At 40.7% G+C, this 25,724-nt stretch overlaps 1 protein-coding gene across 1 annotated transcript; it reads right to left on the reverse strand.

The window, feature by feature from the left end:
- Nucleotides 1–421: 421 nt before the first annotated feature.
- On the reverse strand, nt 422–25,231 carry gpr156 (G protein-coupled receptor 156). The gene is made up of 10 exons (XM_017713461.2): nt 25,017–25,231; nt 15,197–15,351; nt 13,633–13,760; nt 13,170–13,305; nt 10,815–10,925; nt 9,732–9,857; nt 9,294–9,389; nt 8,598–8,834; nt 4,656–4,817; nt 422–2,327 (listed from the first exon to the last, which is right to left on the reverse strand). The coding sequence occupies exons 2-10, from the start codon at nt 15,311–15,313 to the stop codon at nt 945–947; spliced, it is 2,496 nt and encodes an 831-aa protein (XP_017568950.1). The 5' UTR covers nt 15,314–15,351; nt 25,017–25,231; the 3' UTR covers nt 422–944.
- Nucleotides 25,232–25,724: the final 493 nt, after the last annotated feature.

Consider the following 25,724-nt stretch of genomic DNA (forward strand, 5'->3'; position numbering starts at 1 on the left):
AATTCCATAGATTTTACAGATGTTTCTGCCCAATTAAAAGGTGAAGATTTAAAAGTCTAAAGCATTTACTTCCTCTAAAAGCTACATTACAGTAAGTTCTTAAATAGTTATGAACATGTTGCCTGATGTCTGAGACATTTGAGATAAGGTTTATATATTATTATATATATTATTATATTGATATTTTTTCATCTGTTGATGGTTGAGGGGCAAATGGAAGACAGTATAAGGCAAAATAGAGATAAAATTCTTTAGATTTACATATATAATACATCCATCCATCCATCCATCCATTTTCTAAGCCGCTTCTCCGTAAGGGTTGCGGGGGTGGGGGGGTGGGGGGGGGGTGCTGGAGCCTATCCCAGCAGTCTTCGGGCGGAAGGCAGGATACACCCTGGACAGGTCACCAGTCCATCGCAGGGATATATAATACATTAAACTATAAAACATTTAACATTAATATAAAAATTCAGAAGGGCTGTGTTGGTTCACTGGCTATTTTGGATAGTAAATAAAATGGCAATGTTTGCATTGCAGACATCAAGACCCCTGGTTCCTGTCACCACCCCTGTAGAGAAATCCAAACTGGAAAGTTTCTCTACCATTTCATATCAAATCATTTCAAGTCATATCTCCAAAATTAAACTGTGCAGATATTTTGAAAGAAATCTGTGGCATTTTCTTCTAAAGCGAAAGGTGAAGATGGGTGCAGAATTTTAACAAAAACATTCAGCTGCTCTGTGTTAATACATTATATTGTTTGTTATTTCTTGAAAACCTGACTTTTTTTTTTACAAAGTTAGTGTTGCTTTCCTATCTTTTGACCTGTAGCATGAATGTCTTCAGTGCCATATTTGTTGCATTGTTTTGATTCAAAATCATTTATAGTAGTTTGATTATCACAGACACCAGCTCTCCACATAGTTTCATTTATCCCCTTCTGCTCAGACGAAAGTGGGTTTGAGGTCCTCTTTGAAGTTGACCACAGGATGAGAGGAGCGGTAAAGCTCCTCAAATTCACTGTCTGAGGTTTCGGAGGTGCTGCTGCTGCCGCTGGAAGCGTAGGGGTTCTGCAGACAGGCTTCGCAGTAGGGTCGGTGGTAGTAGCAGTAGTCCTCTGAGCTGCTGGACTCTGAGTCTGAGTAGCTGTATGGATCTGTGGCTCTAGTGTCTTCCACATGCCCTGCCAAAGGACTTCTGGGATGTCTCACAGAGGAAGACCTTCTATGGGCTCGTCTTGGACCTCTCCTGCCCGACCGTGACTCATGCTGTGACCTCGCCCCTTTGGCCCCATTACCTTCCTCATCTCCCTCACTCTGGTCATTATTTGAGTCTGGATGCTGATTCACGTTTGACGAAGCTGTTTTGGAGTCATGCTCCTTCAGTCTCTCTTGACTGGGTGGTGCTGATCCCCTCCTGCAGCCAGGGGGTGCTGAGCCTGGGTAATAGTAAGGAGGAGGGCCTGTTCTGGAGGTGTGGAAGGGAGGCCTACGCTTTCGCATCATGTACGGAGAGATGCTGGGGAAGTAGAAGTGCAAGGGAGATCGAGGGGAAAGAGGAGAGAGGGGAGAGAAAGTGATGAGGGCATTTAGGTCATCACGAGCAGGATTAGACGGTCTCCTCACTCCACAGGGTGATCGGAGCGAGGTGCTCACAGCATTTACACTCAGGTCCCGAAGAATCTCCTGCAGTTGCTCGCTGCTCACGAAACCCTGGCGACCTACCTCTGCTACCCCTGATGACACAGTGGACTCTGCTGCATCGCCTTGAGGCACACTGGCCCAAGCAGGGCACAGGGCTGTGGAACCCTGCAAGTTACTCAGGCTAACAGGTGAATTGGATGCCATGTTTACTGTTACTGAAGGTCCAGGCTCCACAGGTGTGATTGTGTTTACATTTTGCTGTGCCTCATCTGTGTTCCTTGTCAAACTTTCACACTCAAGCTTAAAGTGGCCAACCTGTGAGTTCTGTGAAGCTCCGTCTGGACTGCGAGGAGGTGGGGAAGGCACAGAAGTAGCTGCATCGGCTGCTAATGAACTTCCAGGAAGTGCCTGATACAAGGGTACCAAAGAAGGTTCAGAAGGAAGTGAGGGTGGAGGCACATATGGTGGAGGGGAGAGAGCTGAAGGAGAAGTGTCTGAGTCTCTGAGAGGAGAAGGAGGAGGTTCAGCAGGTACCACTGTGGTCTGGGTGGAGCAGGAGTTGAGGTTGGTTGTGGATGAGTCCATTTCTCCTTCGTCCTGCAGGTGGCTTCCAGACATCAGCTTCAGCAGTTTGTCCTTGGCATTGTTCACCTGCTCTTGGAGGCTGTCTATTACTGCATTTTTCTGGAAATTGGAGAACAAAGATATTAATAATTCACACCTGGGACCAAGAATAGTTCCCAGTCCTGGTCCTGGAGTCCATCCACCTTTATATTTTAGTGGTTTTCCTAACCTAAAAAATCAAACTCCAAAGAAGGCCATTTCTGACATGAAATAGGCGTGTTGGAACACTGAAATGTGCAGAGATAGGGTCCAGGACCAGGTTTGGGAACCAATGGCAAAAAGCACTGCCAACAAATATGGCATGATCTAGGATCAGTTCCCTCCTGTCCACATGAGAACTGTTCATTAGAAATGTGTTCAAGCCAAAAGCTGATTGTAGATCAGCAATTTTCTTCTGAGATATACTCTCTGGTCTCCATAAACATGTGAGCCTTTAAAAAATAGCAAAAGCACCTTGAATAGATAAAGATCACTGCAAGTGAATAAATGAGGAAGGAAATGCTTTAACAGGATATGAAGTCACAAAGCTGGGCCTTGAGGAAATGTAAAACAAAAGGGCTGCGCCTTAAATATGGGTCAGTGACGCATAGCAAAGCGCTCCTTACACCCACCTCTGGAATCCTGGTTCAGGAGCTTTGAGAAACCACTAATCTCAGAGCTCAAGGTATTATCATCCTCACTAAAAGAAGCTCTTAAGAGCTGTACGAGAATGTACACATAATAAAATGACAGGAAACTGTACTATGACGATGCCATGCAGGTTAGTTAGACCTGTTAGCTTTCATAAAGTCAGTGCCACACAATAATATTTTCAATGATGAAGTTAAAAAGTTTATGTTTTAAGTGACAATCAATCTTGACATATCAACGTCAATGAGCTGACATCTCATTTGTTCTTAGCAACACAGCTTAATTATATGACCTATTGGATTTTAGTAAGGCATTTTGGAGTGGAGCTTGAAATATTTGAGCTGTTGGGTCATGTCAGGTTCGGACATCATTTCTCAAACGTATATCAGACTCAGGTCAGGTTCATATTTCACATTCAGGTTCTCACAGCCCGCCTCCCTGTTTTATCAGATTTTACCATGTATTTCCCTCCTGCTTTAGTCCACACTGGGGTCAATGATTCAGGAAAGAGGAAGAAAACAGGTGAAGGTACCACCTCTCAGCACCATAAAGCATGAGAGGAGCACAATATGGAAAGTTATCAGATTAAAAAATATTTAACATGCTGTTCATAATCATAATTTGATGAATACAATCATTATAACAGCATTTATACTTTATTTTGGACAGCTGAATGTTTTATTACAGCATATTATTTTATACTGTTTTAAATGTACATTAATGACAGCCTATCTAGTCTCTACAAGGTTACAGGTGCTATCCTGTCAGGTTTAATTTGGCATTTCGAGTGATGTCTGGCCAGTTTAGGTCAGTTATGCTTGGGTCAGTTTCAGACTCACCATAATGAGGTTTGGGTTGGGTCACGTTCGGACTCAAGTGTCGGGCTCAGACAGAAAATTATGAAGCTGTTTTTGAGTTCAGACAAAAAAGTTCAGGCCCAATCAAAGCCCTAATTTGGAGAGCTAATGCCAGCCAAATGATTAGATGACCAATGGTTTATAGCTAAACTGTAACCTCTCCTGATTCTCCTCTGTTTACCCCTTCAGTACTGGCAGCATCATGTGACTGTCAGCCACTGTTTTGCTACAAATATTACATTTAACTTTGCTACCCACTTTATGTAAAGTATGAAACAGCTGAATTGATGTGTTAATGTGTAAGGACACATTTCTCATAAAGTGAAATGTCTATGTGAGCGGGTGCAGACAAACTTGAATGGCACTATATGGAATCTAGTCCGAAGCTTTGGAGTCAAGTACCAAGTCTCAAATGCTTGGAATCCAAGCCTCTATATGGGAGTGACTCCCAGCCCTGAGTTGTATGTATTCACTGGCCAGTTTCTGCTGTTTTAGCTCTGGAATCTAGAAAGCTGGATTTGAATAACCAGCAACTAACAGATTAAAGCGCAGAATGTCCACTTGAGGGCATTTACCTCTATAGAGGGTGAGCCACATGGATAACATGGCCCTTTCATGCATAGCATTCCTGTATATACACACAGCATTCCAGTTTATATACACTGGGACATAATGTATGTTCTCTGCCCCCCTGAAGATACAGCCCAACAGAACTCTAACTCACATGTTACCACTAATTATGTTCCTAAAGCACATCAGGAATATTAGAGCCAGGTGTGTTTGATTATGGCTGGAAGTGAACTCTGCAGGAGGGAAGATCTATGAGTGAAGATTTGGGTCGACCTGCTGTTTTTGATGAGCACAACGACACACATGTGAGCAATGTGAAAACCGCTCATACCTCACTAATTAGCCTCTTCATGGAGTCATTTTCTCCGAGCAGATAGTAAATTTCGTCTTCGCTGTACATGGAGCGCAGACTCTTGCTTGGACTGCTGAAGTACTTGGCCATCTGGCTGGGGTGAGGATTCACCTCTTCTTCAAACTGCCTCCACTGGGTCAACTGGAAGGACACAGAATAAGGAGAGTTAAGTTTATCATAAACATACAGTCTCGCTTATATCAGTGGCAAAAAGAAAGTTGGGACTCATCTCCATCTCAGGCACACCAATTTCTTACTGCTTACGTTGGTGGTCCCTTTTTCTTGCTGAGTTAAACTGTTCAAAGGCTTGTGCGGATGTGCATGATTCATCACGCAAGCTCTTGCTCTTGTGATTTCAATTGGTGTGCTTCAACTTTAGCCATGAATAAGGTTGAACACTATCAACATGCACACAATTCACCCCTTGACCCTACCACATAGCCCTTAGCGCTCCTATTTTTGTTGAGATAGAGGGGCAGGGCGAAGTGTTGCGGCTACATGGCCCTCCAAACAGAGATTTTTCGGAGGCTCACTCTAATCAGAGGGTTATGAGGAAAAAAAAACGGAAGATGGCTGCGCCAGTGACCAAGAAACTCACAGATGTGAGAATTTTCTCTATTAAAAAATTACGAAAACCATTGTATTATCTTAGTTTAGCTAATAGCATGCTAATGTCTCCCGTTCCACCTTAAATAGCCTAGCAGTATTGACGCCTGAAGTGCCAGAATGTAACTGCTACACCCATTAAGGTGGAAGGGGATAATCTGAGCCTTGTGAACCTGGTGAATAGCTGACTTCAGCTTCATATCACCCAAGAAGTAGGGGTGGGTGATAATAAATAATTGTCTTATAGCCCCTCTATAAAAGCATATGATGCCCTAAAGCCCAGCAGTGAGGTTGCTGAACTTTACTCTCCTCTGCTATCACCAAAGATGGGCTGGGTCGCTTACAGAGGAGCCAATAGCTGTTAATAAAGCAATGGTTCCAAGGGGTTAGGGTGACACTCGAAAAAAAGGGGTAGGGGTAAAAAGAAGAAATGGAATTGGGCCTTAGACTTTGTCCCTGGCCTTCAAGTAAGAAGGCTCACTGTTTGGACAAAATTCAGCCTTTAGCCAAATGGCACACACTTTACTTTAAAAGTACCAAGTTTTCAAACAGTGAGAAAATAGAAATCCTGTATAGAAAAAAAGAAGAATCGATAATCGTTTTATAATTGCATCACAGCCTCTGAATGGTAATTCATGAGGTGCCTAGAAATTCCCACCCCTAGTTAAGAGTATCACGTAACTAAATCATCATTAATAAACAATGATTAATGATTAGATTCCTACAAAACAAAAAATAACAATATGTATGTAAGTAAATGGTTAATAATTCAAATGTTACCTGTAATTAATGCATATTCTTATGCCTGTTATTATAAAGTTTAAAAATAATTTTGCTCTTTTTTGCTAAGAAACAATGCTTGAAACAAGCAAATTTATCTGCCTATGAAATCAGATAATGTCACTAGATTAAAACAAGCAAAATGTCTAGAAACAGGTACGAACAGAATAATCCTATAATTATCCTATGCTTAGAATCTCATAATGAGAAATATTAGGTGCGTTCAGTGGTGGACAGTAACTAAGTAAATGTATTCCGTTACTGTACTTAAGTAGTTTTTTCATGTATCTGTACTTTACTGAAGTTTTTCAATTTTGGGTGACTTTTTTACTTTCACTTCACTACATTTCAAAGTCAAATATCCACCACAATACAGACCACAATATAGAAATATGTCCACACATGCAGTTGTGACTGATGTTTTTTCTGAATTTCTACAAACACCATTTCATTTTATAGTAAATTAGTTTGGGCTGGTTTATGTTTATGAACAGAGGCCGACAGATCAACATAGTAAAGGAAGCTCATCTGTGATCCTGAGTTTAAAGCCAGTTTTTATTCAACTTAAACTTGGAACTAAGTTGTAAATAAATCTTAAACTGAAACTTTGCTTGTGTGTGAAAGTGATTTCAGAGCCACTCGGTTCTCCCTGATGGAAACTGTTTACCTTCAGTGTTTTGTGCTTATGATCATTTTAATAGACGTCAGCGTCACTAATTAATGACGTTCTATTAAAAGACTGGTTTACCAAGAGAGACGCTGGAGGATTTTCACCTGAAATGAGTTAGTAAAGCAAGATTCTTGTTATAAAAATGGTAGCAGGTCATTAGAGTCATAATTAATCTTTTAGTACTTTTACTTTCGATACTTAAGTACATTTGAAGGCAAATACTTTTGTACTTTTACTCAAGTAGAGTTCTAAAGTGAGGAACTTCTACTTTTACTAGAGTAATGTGTTACCTCAGGTGTCTCTACTTTAACTCAAGTACATGGTTTGTGTACTTCGTCCACCACTGGGTACGTTTATGGTTTTAAATGATTCCATTTGCTGAGATTTTTGGCAGTGTAGCTCATCATATTCTGTTCAGTTAAGCATATCTGCTCTTTTTCAGGGTGGTTGTGCCATGGTAGGGGAAGCATGGGTCTTATTTCAGCACACCTTGGAGGTTAAGCATCTATCTGAAGAGCATACTGGCGCAGTGCTGTCTGCTCTGAATGGAATTCCGGTTATTGACCATTTGCCAGACACTTGTTTATCAGTAGCCAGGACAAAGACTATCTTCAAAAGCTGTGCTGCAGTGATATCAGCCAAGATCCACTCTGTCAAAGAGCTGAGACCTGCAATGTCCTCCTCACACTGACACGGACGTCTGGATACACAGCTTTGATGTTGGGTGCTGAGTCACCACCTCTTAAGCTGGCTTTATTGATTGATAATGCCACAACTCATTCTTTTTACTCAAGGGGCAAAATCAATAGGCAGAAGATGTGGACAAAGTTTGAGCCAAAGTTTATAAGCACATTTTACGGGCAAAGAAGCAGCATCATCGCTCTCACTACAGAAAAATATTAGCATTATTCATAGTAAGATTTATTAATGATAAAAACTGATTTTGTTCTATTAAGAGTCTTAAAAATTCAGTACATCTAAGTTTGCACCAAAATTTGATTACTTTTTTGTGATTCCAATGGAGAACCCTTGGGGCTTTCTAGGCCTTCATAGAAGACCTAATGATTTCTGGAAACTAAAACATTCCTCTGTGTATTTTTTAGTTAATTTTTATTCAACAGAATCATGTTGGTATTTTAACACTGCAAGTATCATAGTACTACTCTTGTTTTACTGTTTGTTTTGCTTGGAAACAAAAAGGACAAATTCTTGAAAGGTCCAATGGAAACCCTCCAAATTCTCCTCCAGGGTACCGAGGTAGCCAAGCAACCACTCCCAATGGTTATTCCTCCAGAGGTTGAACTGAAGGCCTAATGGCTCGGATTAAATTCCAGTATAATTAGAAAGTGTCATTGAATCAACCAATCACATTTTGATTTCCAGTGCCCAATCTTGACAGCAAAAACATCACTCTAGGACTTTTGGAAGTTCTAGATACGTCACTGACTATGAACATAATCAGCAGCCTACAAGTAATGGAAAACAGCGGCAGCTCTATATCAGGACTCTTTACTGAAAGGGTGACTGTAAAACTTATACATACAAGGTAAAATACATGTTATTGTCTTTTACAAGCTTCAAACAAAACATGGAATGCCTTTCAAATGACAGTGTTTAATCTAGAATGGCCAAAAAATTAATTTGCATTGCTGTTAGCCCAAAAATATGGAAATCAGAAACCACACAGGGGCGCTAGCAGGCTAATGTTCCAAAATCAGCACAGCTGAATCTTCACCTTGCTTGTACTGATGCAATTTTACCACCCTTTGTAAAGAAATAATGGTGTCCATTGTTTTCATTATCAAACTGTTTGCAGTGTGATAACAGACGACTGTTCCAAGCACAGATACCTGCACATTGCTTACCTGAGGAACGAACAGTAGGCAGTTAATGGCAGTGGTGCAGATGAAGATGGCTCCAGACACCACGCTGTAGACCAGGTTTGGCCATGCATAGAGGTAGCAAGAGACCGGTACAGCCACAGCTGTGGACATCGTAACCATACACACCGCTGCCATGATGGTCAGAGATTGGTTGACTGGAGGCAGGCTTACGTTGCTGGTCAGTCCAGCCAGGTATGTGCCATACAACAGCAGGCTGCCCTAAAGGAAAGTTCACTAATTATTACGATCACATGACTTATGTGTCCACAAATATCCAGGCACTCATGCTAATTGGTGAAGTCTACTTCACGGTGCACCCACTGCTGCCACAGGCACTCAATTGCGTAAGATAAAGGGGTATAAAGCCCCCCAACACTGGGCTGTGGGGCAGTGGAACTGCATTCTCTGGAGTGATGGAGCTCCAGCCAATACATTTGAGATGAGCTGATGTGACTTTTTTGGTCCAGAACTAATCATCCGGCATCAGTACTTGACCTCACTAACGCTCTTGTGGCAGAATGTTCCTATATCTAGTGCAAAGCCTTCACAGAAGAGTAGAGGCTGTTACTGCAGCAAAAAGGGACAAGCTCACGATTAATACACATGATTTCGGAGCAAAGGTTGGATGTACAGGTGTCTACAAACGTTTGGACATACAGTGCAGGCTTACATGGTTACCTTGACTGCAGAGAGGAGAATGACCCACAGGTCTGAGTAGTGAGAGGAGCAGGAGTCCAGCTGAGACAAGGAGTAATGCACATCAAACTCTGCTACCTAATGTATGAGGAAAAAAAAAAAGACATAAAACATAACATTGCTTACATGATGGCATACAAAGCAAACCAGCATTTACAGATTTATCTTTGATTTTGACACTATTACAACTAGATACAGCAGACATGAATTTCCTTTTCATTTTGCATCGGCACGAAAATCCAGCCCACTCTAAAATGGACATTCTTGCACAGGGCAACGCAGGGCTTCACCAGCAGGGGGCGGAAAGAGTGTTTCCATACCAAAGACCATGAGATTGTTCTGTCCTCCTACTGACATCATTTGGAATCTTATTTATGGGAGCTTCTCAGCAGTTATAACTGTGGATGAACAGTGCAGTACCTTGACCACAGCGCTGACTGATCGGGAACACTTGATGGGGTCCGTCAGGCCCCATGCAGTTAGAACCACCACATCCACCAGAATCAACAGAGCCACCAAACCCATGAGCTGAATATCTCGAATGATCTGAAACACAGGAGACCAAACTCAAGAAAAAGGCAAACTTTTTTGTCTATTTCTGTTTCAATAAAAACTTCTTGACAGCTACACATCCTTTCAGACCCATTGTGCTGAGTTGTCCTCTCACAGTGGAAGGCTGGATAGAAACACCTGTGGATCTTTTTCAGATCTGAAGTAAGAGTGGAACTTGATTTTCTCTTCTCGCTCATAGAAGAAAGCTTTAAATGCTGCTTATCTGATGGGGACAGTTTTGGTGGTCTACTAGGTCTTACATAGTTGAATGTCACTTTCTCTGTATCTTTTAATCATTTTTTTAACCTCTTCAACTTTGAGACCACCGGTGGTTCCAAAATGCACAATTCTTCATAAGTTTCATATTTCACAAGCTATATTGAAATGGTGGGTGTTATATGAGGCAGTAACTGTCTTCTTTCCAGTCAAATAGACGGGTGATTTTAAACCCTTATAGTAAAAGAAGCTGAACTCACAATTTTTTTCTACTGAAAGTCGACCCATTTTTCCACAAATCTGGGCTATAAACTATAAACATACAGCGTCTCTTTAGTGATCTGCTCTGTAAAAATTACTTCTATAAAATAAAACAAAGAGTGTCTAAGATTTTTGGCTTTCGGCAGTAAATTGTAAGCATATAGCAACATGTGTAGATCATAAAAAAACATTTACTGATAATTTGAGGTGAACTTTCACTAAATAAATAAATACAAATTTACATTTATTTCATGCAGTTACTGAATAATTTGCCTTGCAATTTGGTCATGTAAACTCAGAGGGATAAATCAAAATATACCCTGGAAAAATACCCTGGAAGTTCATTATTTTTTAAAGATTTTAGGCCCCCCTACACCATGTCCCCAGAGAAATTGCGCCCCTCCTCCTTTAAATAGGAAAATCTGCGACAGGGCTGAGACTTTGACATTTTGACTTGGCCTGAGTGTAACTCACCACTCTCTTGTCTGGTACGCGCTGAGTGAAGACCCTGTATAGACGCCATGTTTTGCCCAGAATTGGTCCAAACACCAGAGAACTGCCAATACACAGAGTCCAGATCCTCACCTGATACACACAGAGAGACAGAACATCATTGCAGGCAGACTGAATATAAAATTCCCTCATCAAGTTCTCCCTATATTACCTATGTATTAAATATGTTTGTTGATTTGTTAAAGGTACAATGACAACAGCCATTAACCCTAATGATCTCTTGAATAGCCAAGAGACTATCAGTCTACCCCCACCCACTATAAGAGAAACAATTATGATAAGATATAATTCAGAGTTTATGATTACTGCTCCTCAGTCTGACCACGTAATGTTAGCCTGTCTGAGTTTGACATGCAGAAACTGAAACTAATCTAATCCCTGATAAACTCATCACAGCTGGCCAAAGGCCTTTCCTGTGTTTACCTATGAAAACTGACCTGGCAGCTTATACAGACGCACAGTCGGATAAATACAGGACATACAGTCAATCATGCCACATGAACTTTCCTGAATTGTTGGTTCATGTGTCTGGCCATATTAAGCACAATTCATCATACTGCATAATTTAAAAGGCAAAATTATTGTTTGTCTGTAATCTTTTATCAACATTTCTTGACTCTCAACACTTTAAAAATCCATAAAAGTTTGAGTTTTATCAAGTTGATTGAACCTTAAAAAATCAGAGCAATGATTCATTATAATAATTTTTTTGAACATACAATAATACACAAAAAGACAATCCCAGTTTTACATTTTGTTGACTTTCTAGGTGAAAATAAGTGCACATGCTCTACACTGAACACACCTAAATATTTCATTTTTACGCACATTTTAGCTCACAATTTCGGATACGTTATCAGTTGTTGTCAGTGACTTTTACGTAAACAGACGAGACGAGGTTTTCCGGCCATTTCCAATACGCCATCTCCAGCTGCGGTGATCTCACTTGTGTGTCACATAACAGGACAGGTGAATCCTATTTAAAATAGCCTGGAAAAATAATCCTTTTCCTGTTGTGTCTCCAGACTACACCTATAGTGGTACATCACACTGACATTTGCCGTTTATCCTAAGGAGACTGAAATTCATTCACAATTCATTCACAACTTCAGGTTTACGCATCAATCGAGAAAACAAGTCACTGATTAAAAAAAGAGCACAAACAAGAAACTGCATGACTTCATTAACAGCTACTAGCGCTGCTCTGTAGGCGACCCTGTCGGCCTGCAGTGACAGCAGAGGAGGGGAAAGTTCAGCTCCTCACTGCTTAAATACATTTAGGGCATCATCCACCTTCAAACAGGGGGGCAATTAATTATTATCACCACCGAGAATTCTTCAGTGATATGAAGCTGAACTTAGCTTCTGATCACCAGCTTCATGATCGATTTCCCGTTCCACCTTAAATGGTGAGGCAACCTCAGGTACCAGAGCGTAACTGCTCCGCCATTTAAGGTGGAACGGGGAAATTCGCCCAGTAGTGACCGAGACATGAGCACATTACTAACGATTTTTATGTGTGTTATGAAGGAAATGACCGTAAAACGCTATTACGACGGTTCTTACAACACAACGGCTTTTTAACAGAGAAATACTCGTATTTATGCATCTCTTTGGTCGCTTGTGCAGCCATCATGCCGATGATTCGCAGGGCATTCTGGGAATTTTCTCATAACCCTGCGTTTGTAGTGCGTCTCTGAAAAATCTCCGTTTGAAGGGCCGAACTGCCCCAACACTTCAACCTACCCCTCCATCCCAACAATTGGGACAACCCTACCCCTAGACGTGAACGTGCCAAACGGAGGGCTAGGGCTAAGTGTTAGGGCCAAGGGGTGAAATGGGATTGGGCCTTAGTGTTTAATTTTTCCCAAAATGTAAAAATCAGTTGATTCACAGAAATGATGCATTAAAATGTGTAGAGGTTTGATCTCTGTACATGATGTGTTCACTTATTTTCACATGACCAACTTGCGGGGGTGCCTAAACTTTTGCCAACTGTACGTAATCATTTCTTTATTAAAACGAAGAGGAGAAGTTTGATGTACAATATTTAAAAAGTTCATTCAAAGCTCTTCTGCCACCTTCTTATCATCCTGAGTTGAGAGAACCGTAGGAATGAACCGGTAGACACAGAGCACATTCGAATGCACATTTACTGTGTTCTCTGTAGAGAACGCGTTAAACTTATTTTCACGTAGAAAATCAACAACATGCCATTTGAACAGGGGTGTGCAAACTTTTGCCTGAGTGTGTGCCCGTTCAGGTGTAGGTACATGTGTGTGAATATGAGTGCATGACAGCGCGTGAGAGACGTACCTGCAGCACAGCTCTCGGCCCTGCTGTCTGTAAGGGTGATCTGTCGTCTATGGCGAACAGGAACCCACTAGTGTAGGTCAGTATGCTCCCAAACAGAGTGAGCGCGTTCAGATTGGGGCTGGACATCTTCACAATCCTGATAAACAAGTAATCAAGTAATAAACAAGTAATACAAGAGTAATCAATGACATGCTGCCATTCAAAAGTTTGGAAACAATGTTTTCAGTAATACAAAAGCAATTTGGCTGCAGATACATATATACAATTATCCTAACATGCTACTGCTGTGCTTTCTCAATTCAGAAGTTTAAGCTAACGAGTAGGTCTATAAAAAGAGACTTGAAATGTGTTCCAAAATAAGCACAAAAATAAGCTCAAATGTCTTAAAGAGGCTGAACAGCATCTGCTAAACAGAGACGGAGAGACACAGATCGAGAGGAAGAGACGTGTGAGTGTTCTGTACCTATTGTTTTTGTAGCGGAGGGTGAAGATGAGGAAGAGGAGGGCCAACAGGATCCCGCAGGAGAGCAGCATCCAGACCACGGCACAAAGAACTGGAGACAGAGACCTGCTCTGCACCTCCACCAACCTCTACACACATAAACATACACTAAGCATTGAGCACCCCACCTGCATTTATGATGTCCACTACACAGACGCATAATCAAATCTTCAATGCAAATTTTTTATGAGGTTGTAACCTGAGTGGGTGCATAGACAAATGTGCACCGCTGTTCAAAGGTTTGCAATGATTAATCAATTTGAATCAACACTTTCAATAATATAAAACCAGTAATATGATATTAGTATTGATAGCAGAAGCTGTAAAAAATTCTATAATGATTAATTAAGGCATAAAAGCTCAAGAATAACATTATAATAAGAGTAACTGACCATCCACTTCAGTACATACACTTGCTTAAATCTACACTCATTGTCCATTTAGTCAGCTCCACTCACCATATAGGTGCACTTTGTATTTCTACAAGTTCTTCGCTTGCTTTGTCACCCCCTTTAACCCTGTTCTTTGTTGGTCATGATACAGAGCAGGTACTATTTGGGTGGTGGATCATTCTCAGCACTGCAGTAGCACTTAAGTGGTGGTGGTGTGTTAGTGTGTGTTGTGCTGGTCTGAGTAGATCAGACACAGCAGTGCTGCTGGAGTTTTTACACACCTCAGTGTCACTGCTGGACTAAGAATAGTCCACCAACCAAAAGTATCCAGCCAAGAGTGTCCTGTGGACAGTGTCCTGAGACCACTGACGAAGGACCAGAGGGGATTTTCTAACATGGCTAAGTTACTCCTGGCAAACTGCTGAATCCAGGATTGTCTACATCCGAGTTCTGGTGCAAACTGGAAGCTAGAAACTTCCCTGTGGAGCCGGTTCAGAATGAAAACTGAGCGGCTGCTTGCATCTTGTGTTTTATCCAAGAGGCTGAAGCTGACTTCTTATTCACCAGCTTCTTATTCAAATGACCCGTTCCACCTTAAATAGAGTAGAAATTACCAGCCTGCTCCACTGAAGGTAGAAAATAATATATAAATAAGAAACTGGCAAATAAGAAGCTCACATCAGCGTGTTTTCCCCTTACTCTGGTGACTGACACATTTGGATGATGTCTTCATAAAGCAATATTTGAGGTATTCGGCACATTCAATCTACTCATCACCCATCATTATTGCACTCGATTAGGAAAAGTAAACTGTTCCTAAACAGCAGATGAATGTGTGGATGACTTTGCTTGTTCCAGCCCAAGTTTGCTCTCCCTGCTAGACATTTCGAAAAGCTACAGAAGCCGTTCCTGATGTCACACGTTTTAAAGTATGAACTCTAACTGTACTCAGTTCACAATGTGCAACATCTCACAATGTAGCAATAATGAAAAAACTAAACATCATGCATATTGTCACAGCTCTACTACATTGTATGAACTGTTACTGTAAATAAAATAAGACAGTCATTTAATAAGTGCTTCCAAACTTTTAATTAGTATCTAGGCATGTTTGTATGAATGAATGTGATCACCGTTGAGAGAGTGCAGAGTCTCAGCAGAATGTCCCAGCTGTGCGGATTGCTGACTGCAGGATGAATGAAGCAGGATCCTGCCTCACACTCAGCGCTGCAGTTCGGCCTGAGCTCCATCAGCAGCCTCGGCCCTGCCTACAGCTCACGCACACATCCTGCGGAGAAGAACACTCAGCTGAGTTAAACCATCAGCGGAAGAAAAAACGTTTAGTTGACTTAAAGGACATTAGAAATCTTTCAAAAGTTAGTTTAAATGAATGTTTTAATGCATTTGGCTTTAAACTGACTTAAATGTGATTCTTTTGACATGTATTAAAGTATAAGCTTGTACATTCAGAACTAAGATCAGAATCTTAAGGAAGAAACAGGTTTTATATGCATGTGTGTGTGTGTGTGTGTGTATGTGTGTGTGTGTGTATATATGCCATGAACAATGATGTAAATACATGTGCAATATATGTTATGTATTATTATCTATTTATGTTTATATGTATTTGTATTTCTTATCTTTAGTATTATATATTGTCTAATTGTCTATACAGTAATAAATAACAAACTATAACCTTGTTAAGTAATTGTTATATATAATATATATAATATTTATATATGATAGAATGTGTGAAAAACATCCCCTAAGAGAAAAAATAGTCTCTGAGACTTTGTGTAGTCTGTACATCTATTTACTGTACTGTACAGTACTGTATTGTTTTTTATGAGGGAGTTGGGACACGATAAGCACAATATGTAATATATGGAGGTAGTGTGGAAAAGGAGGAAATTAATTACAGAAAGAGAAAACTTTAAAAGCTAAAAATGCTTTTTAAAAAAAACAGTTCTGACAAAGGTTTGTTACAACAGCGACGATAATAACCACCAGAGGGCACTCTTTTGCACATGCACACAACATTAGATAGCGTTATTCTGGCTTACGAGCCAAGCTGGCCAGTAGCATTGTTACATAATGCTCATCAGAACATGAAAGAGGGTGTTATCACTTTAAACCCTGTGCAGGTCGGGGAAATGAAGCCCATTGTTCAAATCAAAGCTCATAAGAGGAATTTTCCTGGGAGCCAACCCTTTTTATAATAGCACATTTCCTGCAAATCCATAAACACTCCTGGAACGTAAATGAGAGAGTAGAGGGAGAAGGCACTGTTTCTACAGTGCACTGTTCAACGGACTACGCCACGCCAAATTATCACACGCATACACACAATGAAGCGGTGCACGTCACAGCAGCAGTAAGACGTGCATCCATAAGCCCAAAATGCCTGAGCAGAGCAGGCGCAGACGTTTTAGTGTGATCTCTACAACAGACTGACATACTCAGCTGACTTCAATCGCACCAGACACAATGTGTGTTGATCTGTTTGCGTGTGTCTTGAGGGCCCCTGAGCAGCCTGAGTGATGATTTTATGACAGTTCAAATGTTGTACAGACTTGTTGTGGTGATGACGCTATCGTGTTCTACAGACTGCTAAATCCTCCGAGCCTAATTGTGTGCAGTTCCGTGTGTGTGTCCCATCTTAATGCTGGGGTCTGTAGGTGTGTGTCTCTGTGTGTTCTGTAAGTGTGTGTTTGTACGTCTGAGGCCTTTACTTCTCATGATTCTTCCCTGGATATAAAACAAATGGCGCTAAACTCGAGTAAAAATTTAGTCCAGTTTTTTGTTCTTTTTGTTTTTTGTTCTTTTGGGTGTATTTATCCTGCCTTCCACCCAATGACAGCTGGGATAGGCTCCAGCTCCCTGTATAAATAAAAATAATGCATGGCCACTACTTAGTAAGGTGAGGGAACAAGGTAGTTAAGTCATGGCCACAACTTAGTAAGGTGTGGGAATGAGATCCTACTGTGTGGTCTTGTGTCCATGCCTTACTAAGCCATGACCATGACTTAATTATCTAATTTCCATGCCTCAGTAAGTCGCAGCCACGCATTAGGATCTCATTCCCATGCGTTAATAAGGCACGGACAAGCATTATTTTTATTTATAAGGGATGTCACCAGAAGGTCTCCGTACAAAATATCTCAGAACAGCTTGTACTGTAATATAAAGTAAATCAAGAAAAGTATGTCCAGTCTTAACAACAGCTCTAATTTAGCCTTAATGTAGCCTTAATAAGACCAATAAGACTTATAAATAGCAAGCTATGTATCGCTAGAATTACAATCTCCTAATTTTCAATTCTGCACACGTTTTTGTGAAATAGTTTTACCCTATAAACCTGGATTTGATTACCTACTGCAATTCTTCAGTCTCACAACTGCATAGCTTCTTAGGTTTGTAGTAGTTACTGAACAGTTTACAATACATGGACAATAGAGACAATACAGGACTTTACACGCTGGGGTTCAAATATGGTGCTTTGGATTCATTGGATTAATCTTTTTGCAACACCCTGTAATATTAAACTGTGAGAAGTAATAAATGCCACCAACTTCTAGGACTGAACTTTAGAGGTGTGAAAAAATATCCCTATAGATTTCTTTGACAAACTCAAAGTGAGTCTCACGTTTTGATAAAGGCAAAGAGTGGACACACCAAATACCAACAAAGTGGATATTATATTTAGTTGTTGAGTATTCTGTGTATATGTTTTCTGCGTTTTGTAACACTGAAAAATGAAAAAGTTGTGCTTTTTTGGACTAGAAATTAAACAAAGGACAGGTGGCTCCTGACTTTTCCACAATACTGCAGGTCAGTACTCTTGCTGTGGGAAACTTGACAAAACTGGGCCCAAATATCTGAGATCAATATCTTCATATTCTTATATATTATTTTTCCAACAATAATCTGATAGCAATAGGTACAGTGTGACAATACTGACGTTTCTCATCATATGCTCTAGTGTGATACGTTTTCTGTATACCTGCTCAATAACTATCAGAGATTAAAAAACAGGTCTGCATCATCCCCATAAAATATCACAGTATCATCCATGACTGTTCCCTCATGTCTGCCTGTTTGGCTTGTATAATCAGGCGTCTGTGTAATAAGGTCTCATGTCTCTGTGTTTATCAGGAACGACCTGTGAGGGTCTGTGTTCTGATATTGTGAGTAAGCTCATGTCTGAAGTCCTCTCTTTGGACATTACTGTTTGTGTGACTACACACTTTGGTACTGTGTTGAGTCAAAACGTGTGTCACCTTCTCTGAGTGTGACTAAACGCCTCTGCTTGAGAGTGCATCTATGAATTTGAGCTCCGCTGAAAAGCCTTGAGGCGTTCTCACCCACTCACACACAAACAGGCACAGACACATAAACCTCTAAAAGCAACAATCCAACAGTTTATAAGGCTGGATTATCACAGCGGGGAATATTACTGACAGGATCCATGTGATTTGATAGATATGACTCTCTCTTTATTTCAATAGCAATATATTTTGTTTGCATTTATATTCGTTAAGCACTTTAATAACCTTAGTATCCAGTCAAAACAGCTATTAAGTCCTTCATCATTATTTTTCAAGTTATTCATTTTTCAGCGGAAGAAAAAAGCAGAAAACATACAGTTAACAGAAAATTACACAGGAGCCTCAGCAACTAAATAATGGATCAAAGTTTTCAGTACTTCATTAGTCGAGTTTGCATTTATTACAGCTTGCATTCTTTTCTGAAGACTTGTTTTCAGCTTTTCAAAGAAATCTGCAGAGATATTTTCCCACCAAGTTCAGCCTTGTTTTCTTCTCACAATCCAAGCAAACCCATAAAACCTTCCTCTAAATCTCCACACTGCAAATGTACTTATTTTTTATTTCATTTTCTTTGTGATGGCTGACGTCTGCACTGCATAGTAAATAAACTACTACTTAAATTATTTTATTAAATACTACTTAAATAATAAATTATTATTGTTTTAAGACACTATTGCTTGTGTTCAAACTATCCTTGTTTGATTAATATTGCACCAATATTGCTCAGAGCATCACTGTCGTTGAAATGCACCTGTTACTGAACACTGTGCTGATAAATACTGGACTGTGGAAAATAATCCCACTAGGAATACTTTCACGCAAAGAATAAAATTCCAGCCAATGAACGTAGGAGGTAAATAAGGTTGTTTATGCTCATTACTGTATGCGGCAGGTCGAAGGTTAGGTTGCCTTACTGCTGAAACTGTAGTTCAATTTGTCTGTCCAAGCTCCGCCCACAATCCTATCCTTTCACAGCAATCGTGGTGATGTTGGACAAGCTTTAAAGAATGTTGAAAAAAATTTCAATTCCATAAAAAAATAAAAGTCAGGCCATCTTAATATCATGAGGCCAATTCAGAGCTTCAGAGATTTAAAACGTCTGCATTTAGAGAGTCTTACTGGTCTTAAATAAGACCTATTTTGCAGGCGTGTGAAAGACGGGATGTCAGTTTTAATTTTATGAAACTGACCAAACAGTAATATGGTGTAAATCCCAGCCTGTCCAGTTTATCCCCACTTTGACACAGACAACAAGACATACAGTCATATGTAAAAGTTTGGGCACCCACACTGAAAAGTTTTGTTGATTTTCAGTGAAAATAAGTTACTGCATCCTCTGTGGATCAGTGTTATTACAGTTAACAGACAGTTATTACTAAAATGAAATCAAAACTATAATGTCAACAGCAGAACGAACACAAAAATGACTGAGAAACACACTTTAGCTTTTCCTTTTTTTTTTGCTGCAGCGTGTGAATGAGAGCTTACACGTGGATCCCTTCTGGAGTTGGAGCTGAGCTGAGCTCAGTCTGCTGTTATGTTCATTTTAATCTAGTCTTACCAAACACCCACTATCACAGTGCTCATCATCATCATCATCGCACCACATTACTGTTTCATTCATAAATGTAACAAATTTAACATATAAAAGGGTCCTGTGCAACAATACAGCACGTTTAATATAAGTTGTTTTACTATATGTTAAAGTCTCTTAATGAAAAATTAAATTAATGAAAAGTGCCAAGTATTAAGCGCCTATTTTGCTGGGCATATTTTGAATAAACAGTGGCTGGTTCGGGAAAAAATGAAACAGAAACCCACAGATTTCCTTTGATTTTTTTAATATGGCCTTTTTAATGGTTGAGTTTGAGACCCCTGCTGTAGAGGAGGTGTTCACTTATTATCTCTTAGAAAATCAGTAAAATGTGTCATTTAACTGGGGGTGTTCAAATTTTGCATACGACTGTAGTAAACTGGAAAGTTCACATTATATTACAATTTCTCATTACATTGAATTGGGTGTTCGTCAGTATTCTGTAAAGCTTGTCCAACCTGGCAGCAATGCGGACAGAGCAGGACAAGATCAGTTCCTAGCAAGAGGAAGCGTATGTAACAACGGACACTGACAGAAAATAAGGAATACATTTGAAAAAGGATCAGTATTCACTCTTGGAGTTTATTACACAGTGATTTATAACTTTCATTTAAACAGCATTTAGGCCTGGGTGTTGGTTCAGAATGTCAGTATAGATCTCAAAGCCAACATCCCCTCCCAGCCCTGAACAGCCACAGCAGTGCACTTTTTAGCACACTGTCTGCTCCAATACACCTAATTAAACTCATAAAATATGTGATAATGATCCAGTGAGTTGAATCAGGTGGCTTGAAGTGGGCAAAACAGTAAAGTGAGTGGTGCAGCAGGCCTCAGGACAGGGAGGGAGGCTGAAAGCATTACTCACTCACCACCACTCACAGCCTCACAGCCAGCGAAGCTAAATGACTCGGCACCTAATTTTAGGGACTCCACTGATATGTGAAATCTGGGACAATGATGATATTTTTGCGCCAGTAGAGGCGATATGGCCAAAAATGTTATCACTATAAATAAAATTCATACTGGTCGATATCGATATCGATACATGTCGCGATAAATGTCAAATCATTATTTCTTTAAAGTTTGAGTTTTAAACTATCCTTTATGGTCTGCACATGACAAAAAGTTTGTCAGTATCATCAGTTCGCCATGTTGTGTGAGTGATAGAGCACTGCTTCAAGATAGCTCTCACTGACACGAACCCACTTCTTTATTCACTTTCGTTGCTTGGGAATGCACTAATACTTAAATATGACTTTTGGACGCCGCTGTAGTTGTGAGGATTGTGATTTAACACTGCTAAAGCTTGTTAGGGTGTACGAAAAGAGGTGAGTTCATACAAATGTCATAAATGTAATAAGGACAACAGACCTCTTCAGGATTAGCTTGTCTGAACTATAAGTTTTCTAATGCAGCTACAGGCCTAGGTTCAAGCTCAAAAAATGAAAGTCCTCCCATATTTTTTATCATTATATTATTGCTGGGGGACCGCTAGTCTCTCAGAACAGCATGGTATAGAAGTGACACTGCATCATAGCGTCTGTCACCCATTTCTGATCAGACCGGAGGTTTATTCAGAGTGAGCTCAGGAACTCTTAGTTAATGCACTTCTTAATCCCAGTGGTTTTAGGCTATCTTCAGTCAGATAGAGCAGAGTCTGGGCTGATGACCGTCCTGTCGCAGGTCAAATGTTCCACTGGTTAACCAGTGTAATTTAACTACAAGAACCTAGCTTGAATAGGACTAATGGTTCATATTTTGACGAGCCATTGTTGAATCTGGTCCTGACCTAACATCTGAATGCACTGACAGCCTCTGACAGCGGTTTCGGTTTAACATTGTGTTGTTGGTCTTAATAAAAAGTAAAACGTCTTTTAGACTCGACACTCTCCCGTAATCCGTAGGCCTAATGTTTGCGGTTTCTCCTGTGTGGGTGGTTTGGAAGTTCCTCCAGTTCCTTTCTCAACTGCTGTCGTCACCTTCCCAAATTTAGATCTGTAGCTGACGGTTTCCTGCAGGCCAAACCGGTGGAGAAAGGCATTTCCGACCATTTTTCACCAAAGCGAGCCACAGGCTGCGGGGATGCCGCTCACACCAGCAGCCCTGACACTCTTCGTCCACCCGTATTGGGACGCCTCCAGCGCGAGGACTGTTTCGTGCCTTCCGCCTCCTGTGTTTGGATTGGCTATTAGTCCGGAGGAGCGGGAACTGCAAGCCAATCCTAGCGCAGAAGGCGGAGTTAGTCCGAAAACGGGTGGGAATAAAACTCACAACGCTATCGGGAGAATGAGGGGTCTCCAGAGGTCGCCTAGCAACCGGACACCTACTAACGGTCGGAGGTAAGCAACGGTTGTGGTCAAAAAACGAGCATTTTTGACATTAACAGAGAGCTTTAGCGCAGATTTGAGTGTAAAATAATGTTTTTTTGTGTTATAATAACTGCTTCTCTTCTGTCGAGCCGACATTTTCGCGTTAGTTCCACTAGCCGAACATGTTTGTGTTGTTGTTGTTAGCGCAGGCTAACGCAGTGAACTCCACGCTGAAAAAGGGACACATCAAGGTTAAGACAGCGGGCCTCGTTCACGCATAACTTCCTAAGTTTTTCTTAAATTTGTTCTTGAGAAAAGGAAAAGTCCTAGGAAAAATTCTGGGACATTCACGGTGTTTTCTTAAAACACAGACCTGTTCGCTCCTCTGTGCTGGCCAGTGTGTGTAGACTGGGTTCGGACCTAAGAACAAATCCCATGTTAGACAACACTGGTGAATGTCCGGCTCTAGGTGATGATGTGGTGAATGAGGCCCAGTGTTTCTATTCAGCACCAAAAAGGTTCTGGTATTATAGCAATGCCAAGCTTTTAACACTAGCAGAACCCCTTTTGGTGCTGTATAGAATAATAATAATAATAATAATAAATAAAAAGCTATAGATCCATATACAACACAGAACCACCAATTCCCTTTATAAAAGAGCTCTTGAAGAACCATCTTTTTTAAGACTGTAGATACGAATGTGTACATCATTTCCATGAGAAGATCGCTGCTGTCGGAAAAATACCTTGTATCTCCATTTTTCAGTTTTTGGCATAATATGAAAGAGCCTGTTGCCCTTTACATCATGCGTAAATTCCATGATGAACAGACCAAAAGAAACAAGCCAAAATGACTTGGGAAAACGTCTGGTTCCATTGACTTGCATTAAAAGTAAAGTAAGTTTTTTCCTTCTCCTGTAAAGTTCTCATTTTGAACATACAAGGTTTTGAACCAACAGCAGTGATATGTATGTATTACATTTACACAGTTACTACCCAAAGCACATCAGCTGGAGGCGAAACTAAGGCTGATCACAGTGAGGCTAGTGTGGAAATGATGCGCATTTAAATAAAGAAAACTACTTTTTACAGGCAACCAGGTCACTGTGGCTGCTTTTTCAGCTGAAACAACATTTTCTCCCTTTTTACAGTCTGCACACATCTGGGTTTAACACTCTTCTGATGGGATTGTGATTGTGTGTGTGTGTGTGTGTGTGTGTGTGTGTGTGTGTTTTCCTGTTGAAGAGGATTCATCCATCATTAAACTGCAATGCTGCACAGAAGAGGCAGATATTTCACAGGAAACGCAGTGGAAACTGCTTCCACAACCCAGTGCAATCCAGTTCATTTGGTTTTGGGGTTGTTTTGTCAGTTTTACCACTTTAATATTTAACAGTGTAATTCAATCAGGACCTTCAGTATGAGTGTCTAAGAGACTATAAAAGTAAAAGCTCAGTTTACGCTCTGTTAGATGTGTTGGCAAATCCAGTTGACCGCCCAAACTCAATGTCCAGTATTTTACTCTGACTTTCCTTCTCGACTCCTTGACCTTCTTGATCCTTCTCTAAAGCTTAAGTTCTTAAACTTTGAGCAGTGAATGAAACGGCGTGCTCTTTGGGGGGTAATATTGAAACATTCCCCATCTAATCCGATTAGGAGTTGATCGAGTAAGAATGCCAGTTAAGCTACCCCCCACCCAGCCTCTTCATCTTCTCTGGAAAATATAACATAACCTATTGTTAGATACACTGAAAAAGATTAGTCAAGGATATTTGTGCTGTCATGTCTTCAGATACCACTGTAGCAGAATTGAATTACCCGGTTTTACAGCAAGGCTTTTTTTTTTTTAAATAAAAAAAATATTAAAGGTAAATTCCACCAATTTTTCCACCAAGTTCTGCTTAATTCAGTGGTTGAGCTGTAAACAAAGTCATTCAGAGTGGTTTGATGTGAAAAGGCTTATACTAGAGAAACTTGATGGTCACAATGATGGTCATAGGATAATTAACTATATATATATATATATATATATATATATATATATATTTATATTTATATAGCCAGTGAATCTACACGTGTCTCCTGAGTTTTACTGTTTATGATGGTAAAGAAGCAGTAAATATGAAAATTTTCTTTGGAGACTACATTGGCTTATAACACCCTGCACCATGAATGAATAAAAAAATACATATTTTCACCGTTTTTCCTCCCAAACCATCATAAAACAATGTCTCAGATATCAGGCATGGCATTTATAACCATTTCATATAACAGCTTTGTGTGAGGGAGCTTTTAAAGCATTAAGCCGTCAGACGTCTGGTTCCCATCACCACCGTTGTGAACAATTCTGACTCTGTAAGTTTCTTTACCACATCTTAACCATTTAATAATGCAGGAATTCTGAAAATCGGTGGAATTCCCATTTACAAACATGTCTCAACAGACTGGAATGAATGATGAATGAAATATGAGTGATCACGACGTAGTTCGGTCCATTTACTTATTATGAGCCTAGGAGTCGCGAGGGTTAGGTGCAAATGACCACACCAACCGGTTAAAGCAGCCTATCCTATTTAACCATCGCATTATCTGGAAACTGAGTGGGTTTTTTCTGTTAACCTGTTCTTTACGCACAGGTCGGCCACCGTTTACGCGCACAAGTATCGCGCCTCCAGCAGCCAAAGCGCACATGGAGAAAGAGGCGCTCTCAGAGCGGACAGACCTGCGGCAGAGGCGCGACGAGCGGCGGATCATCCGAACACTTTTTCTCCTTCTTCGCGCCATCCGTCCTGAATCGAAACCAAACGTCCAGTTCAGCGCACAGCCATGAAAGTCCAGGAGCAGAGGAGAGCACGCGCGCTGAGACCCGAGCACCTCGCCACTGCTGTCTCTGAGTAAACGTCCGCGTGCAGTCAGTCCCCCCAGCCCTTCAGACAGTGAAAGCGACCGAGAGAGAGAGAGAGAGAGATGGAAATGGAAATGGGCTGGAACCGGGCAGAGTAATTGGCAGGTCGTGTACGGACCCAGTGCGCCTGCGCAGAAAGTTTACTGGATGGGCGTGTGCGCGTGGGTTTACCCCTCTGTTGGGAGGGCAACTGGGACACATCAACTGACATAAGACATCGGTTTTTCTTCCAAAGCGCTGGAATCACATAATAAAAGAGCAGCTCCTCCCAGACACCGTAGAAATGACTGTCTTTGAACCTCGAACAATGATTAAAGGCCACATTCTACATTTTTCTTGTTTACACCCAACCCCCCCCCCCCCCGAAGGTTTGTGTGGTTTTGTGTACCAAACACAGCCGTAATCCATCCTTTCGTGACCATTTTCCAGGCTGGCTTGTGCTTCAAGGCTGTTTTTTTGGGTTACTGTGCCTTTAAAATGTATGCAAATAGCTGTGCTCTGATTGGCTGCCTTTTATTGCGCCGT

Source organism: Pygocentrus nattereri, chromosome 6 (genome assembly GCF_015220715.1).
Source record: "Pygocentrus nattereri isolate fPygNat1 chromosome 6, fPygNat1.pri, whole genome shotgun sequence".
Classification (NCBI taxonomy): domain Eukaryota; kingdom Metazoa; phylum Chordata; class Actinopteri; order Characiformes; family Serrasalmidae; genus Pygocentrus; species Pygocentrus nattereri.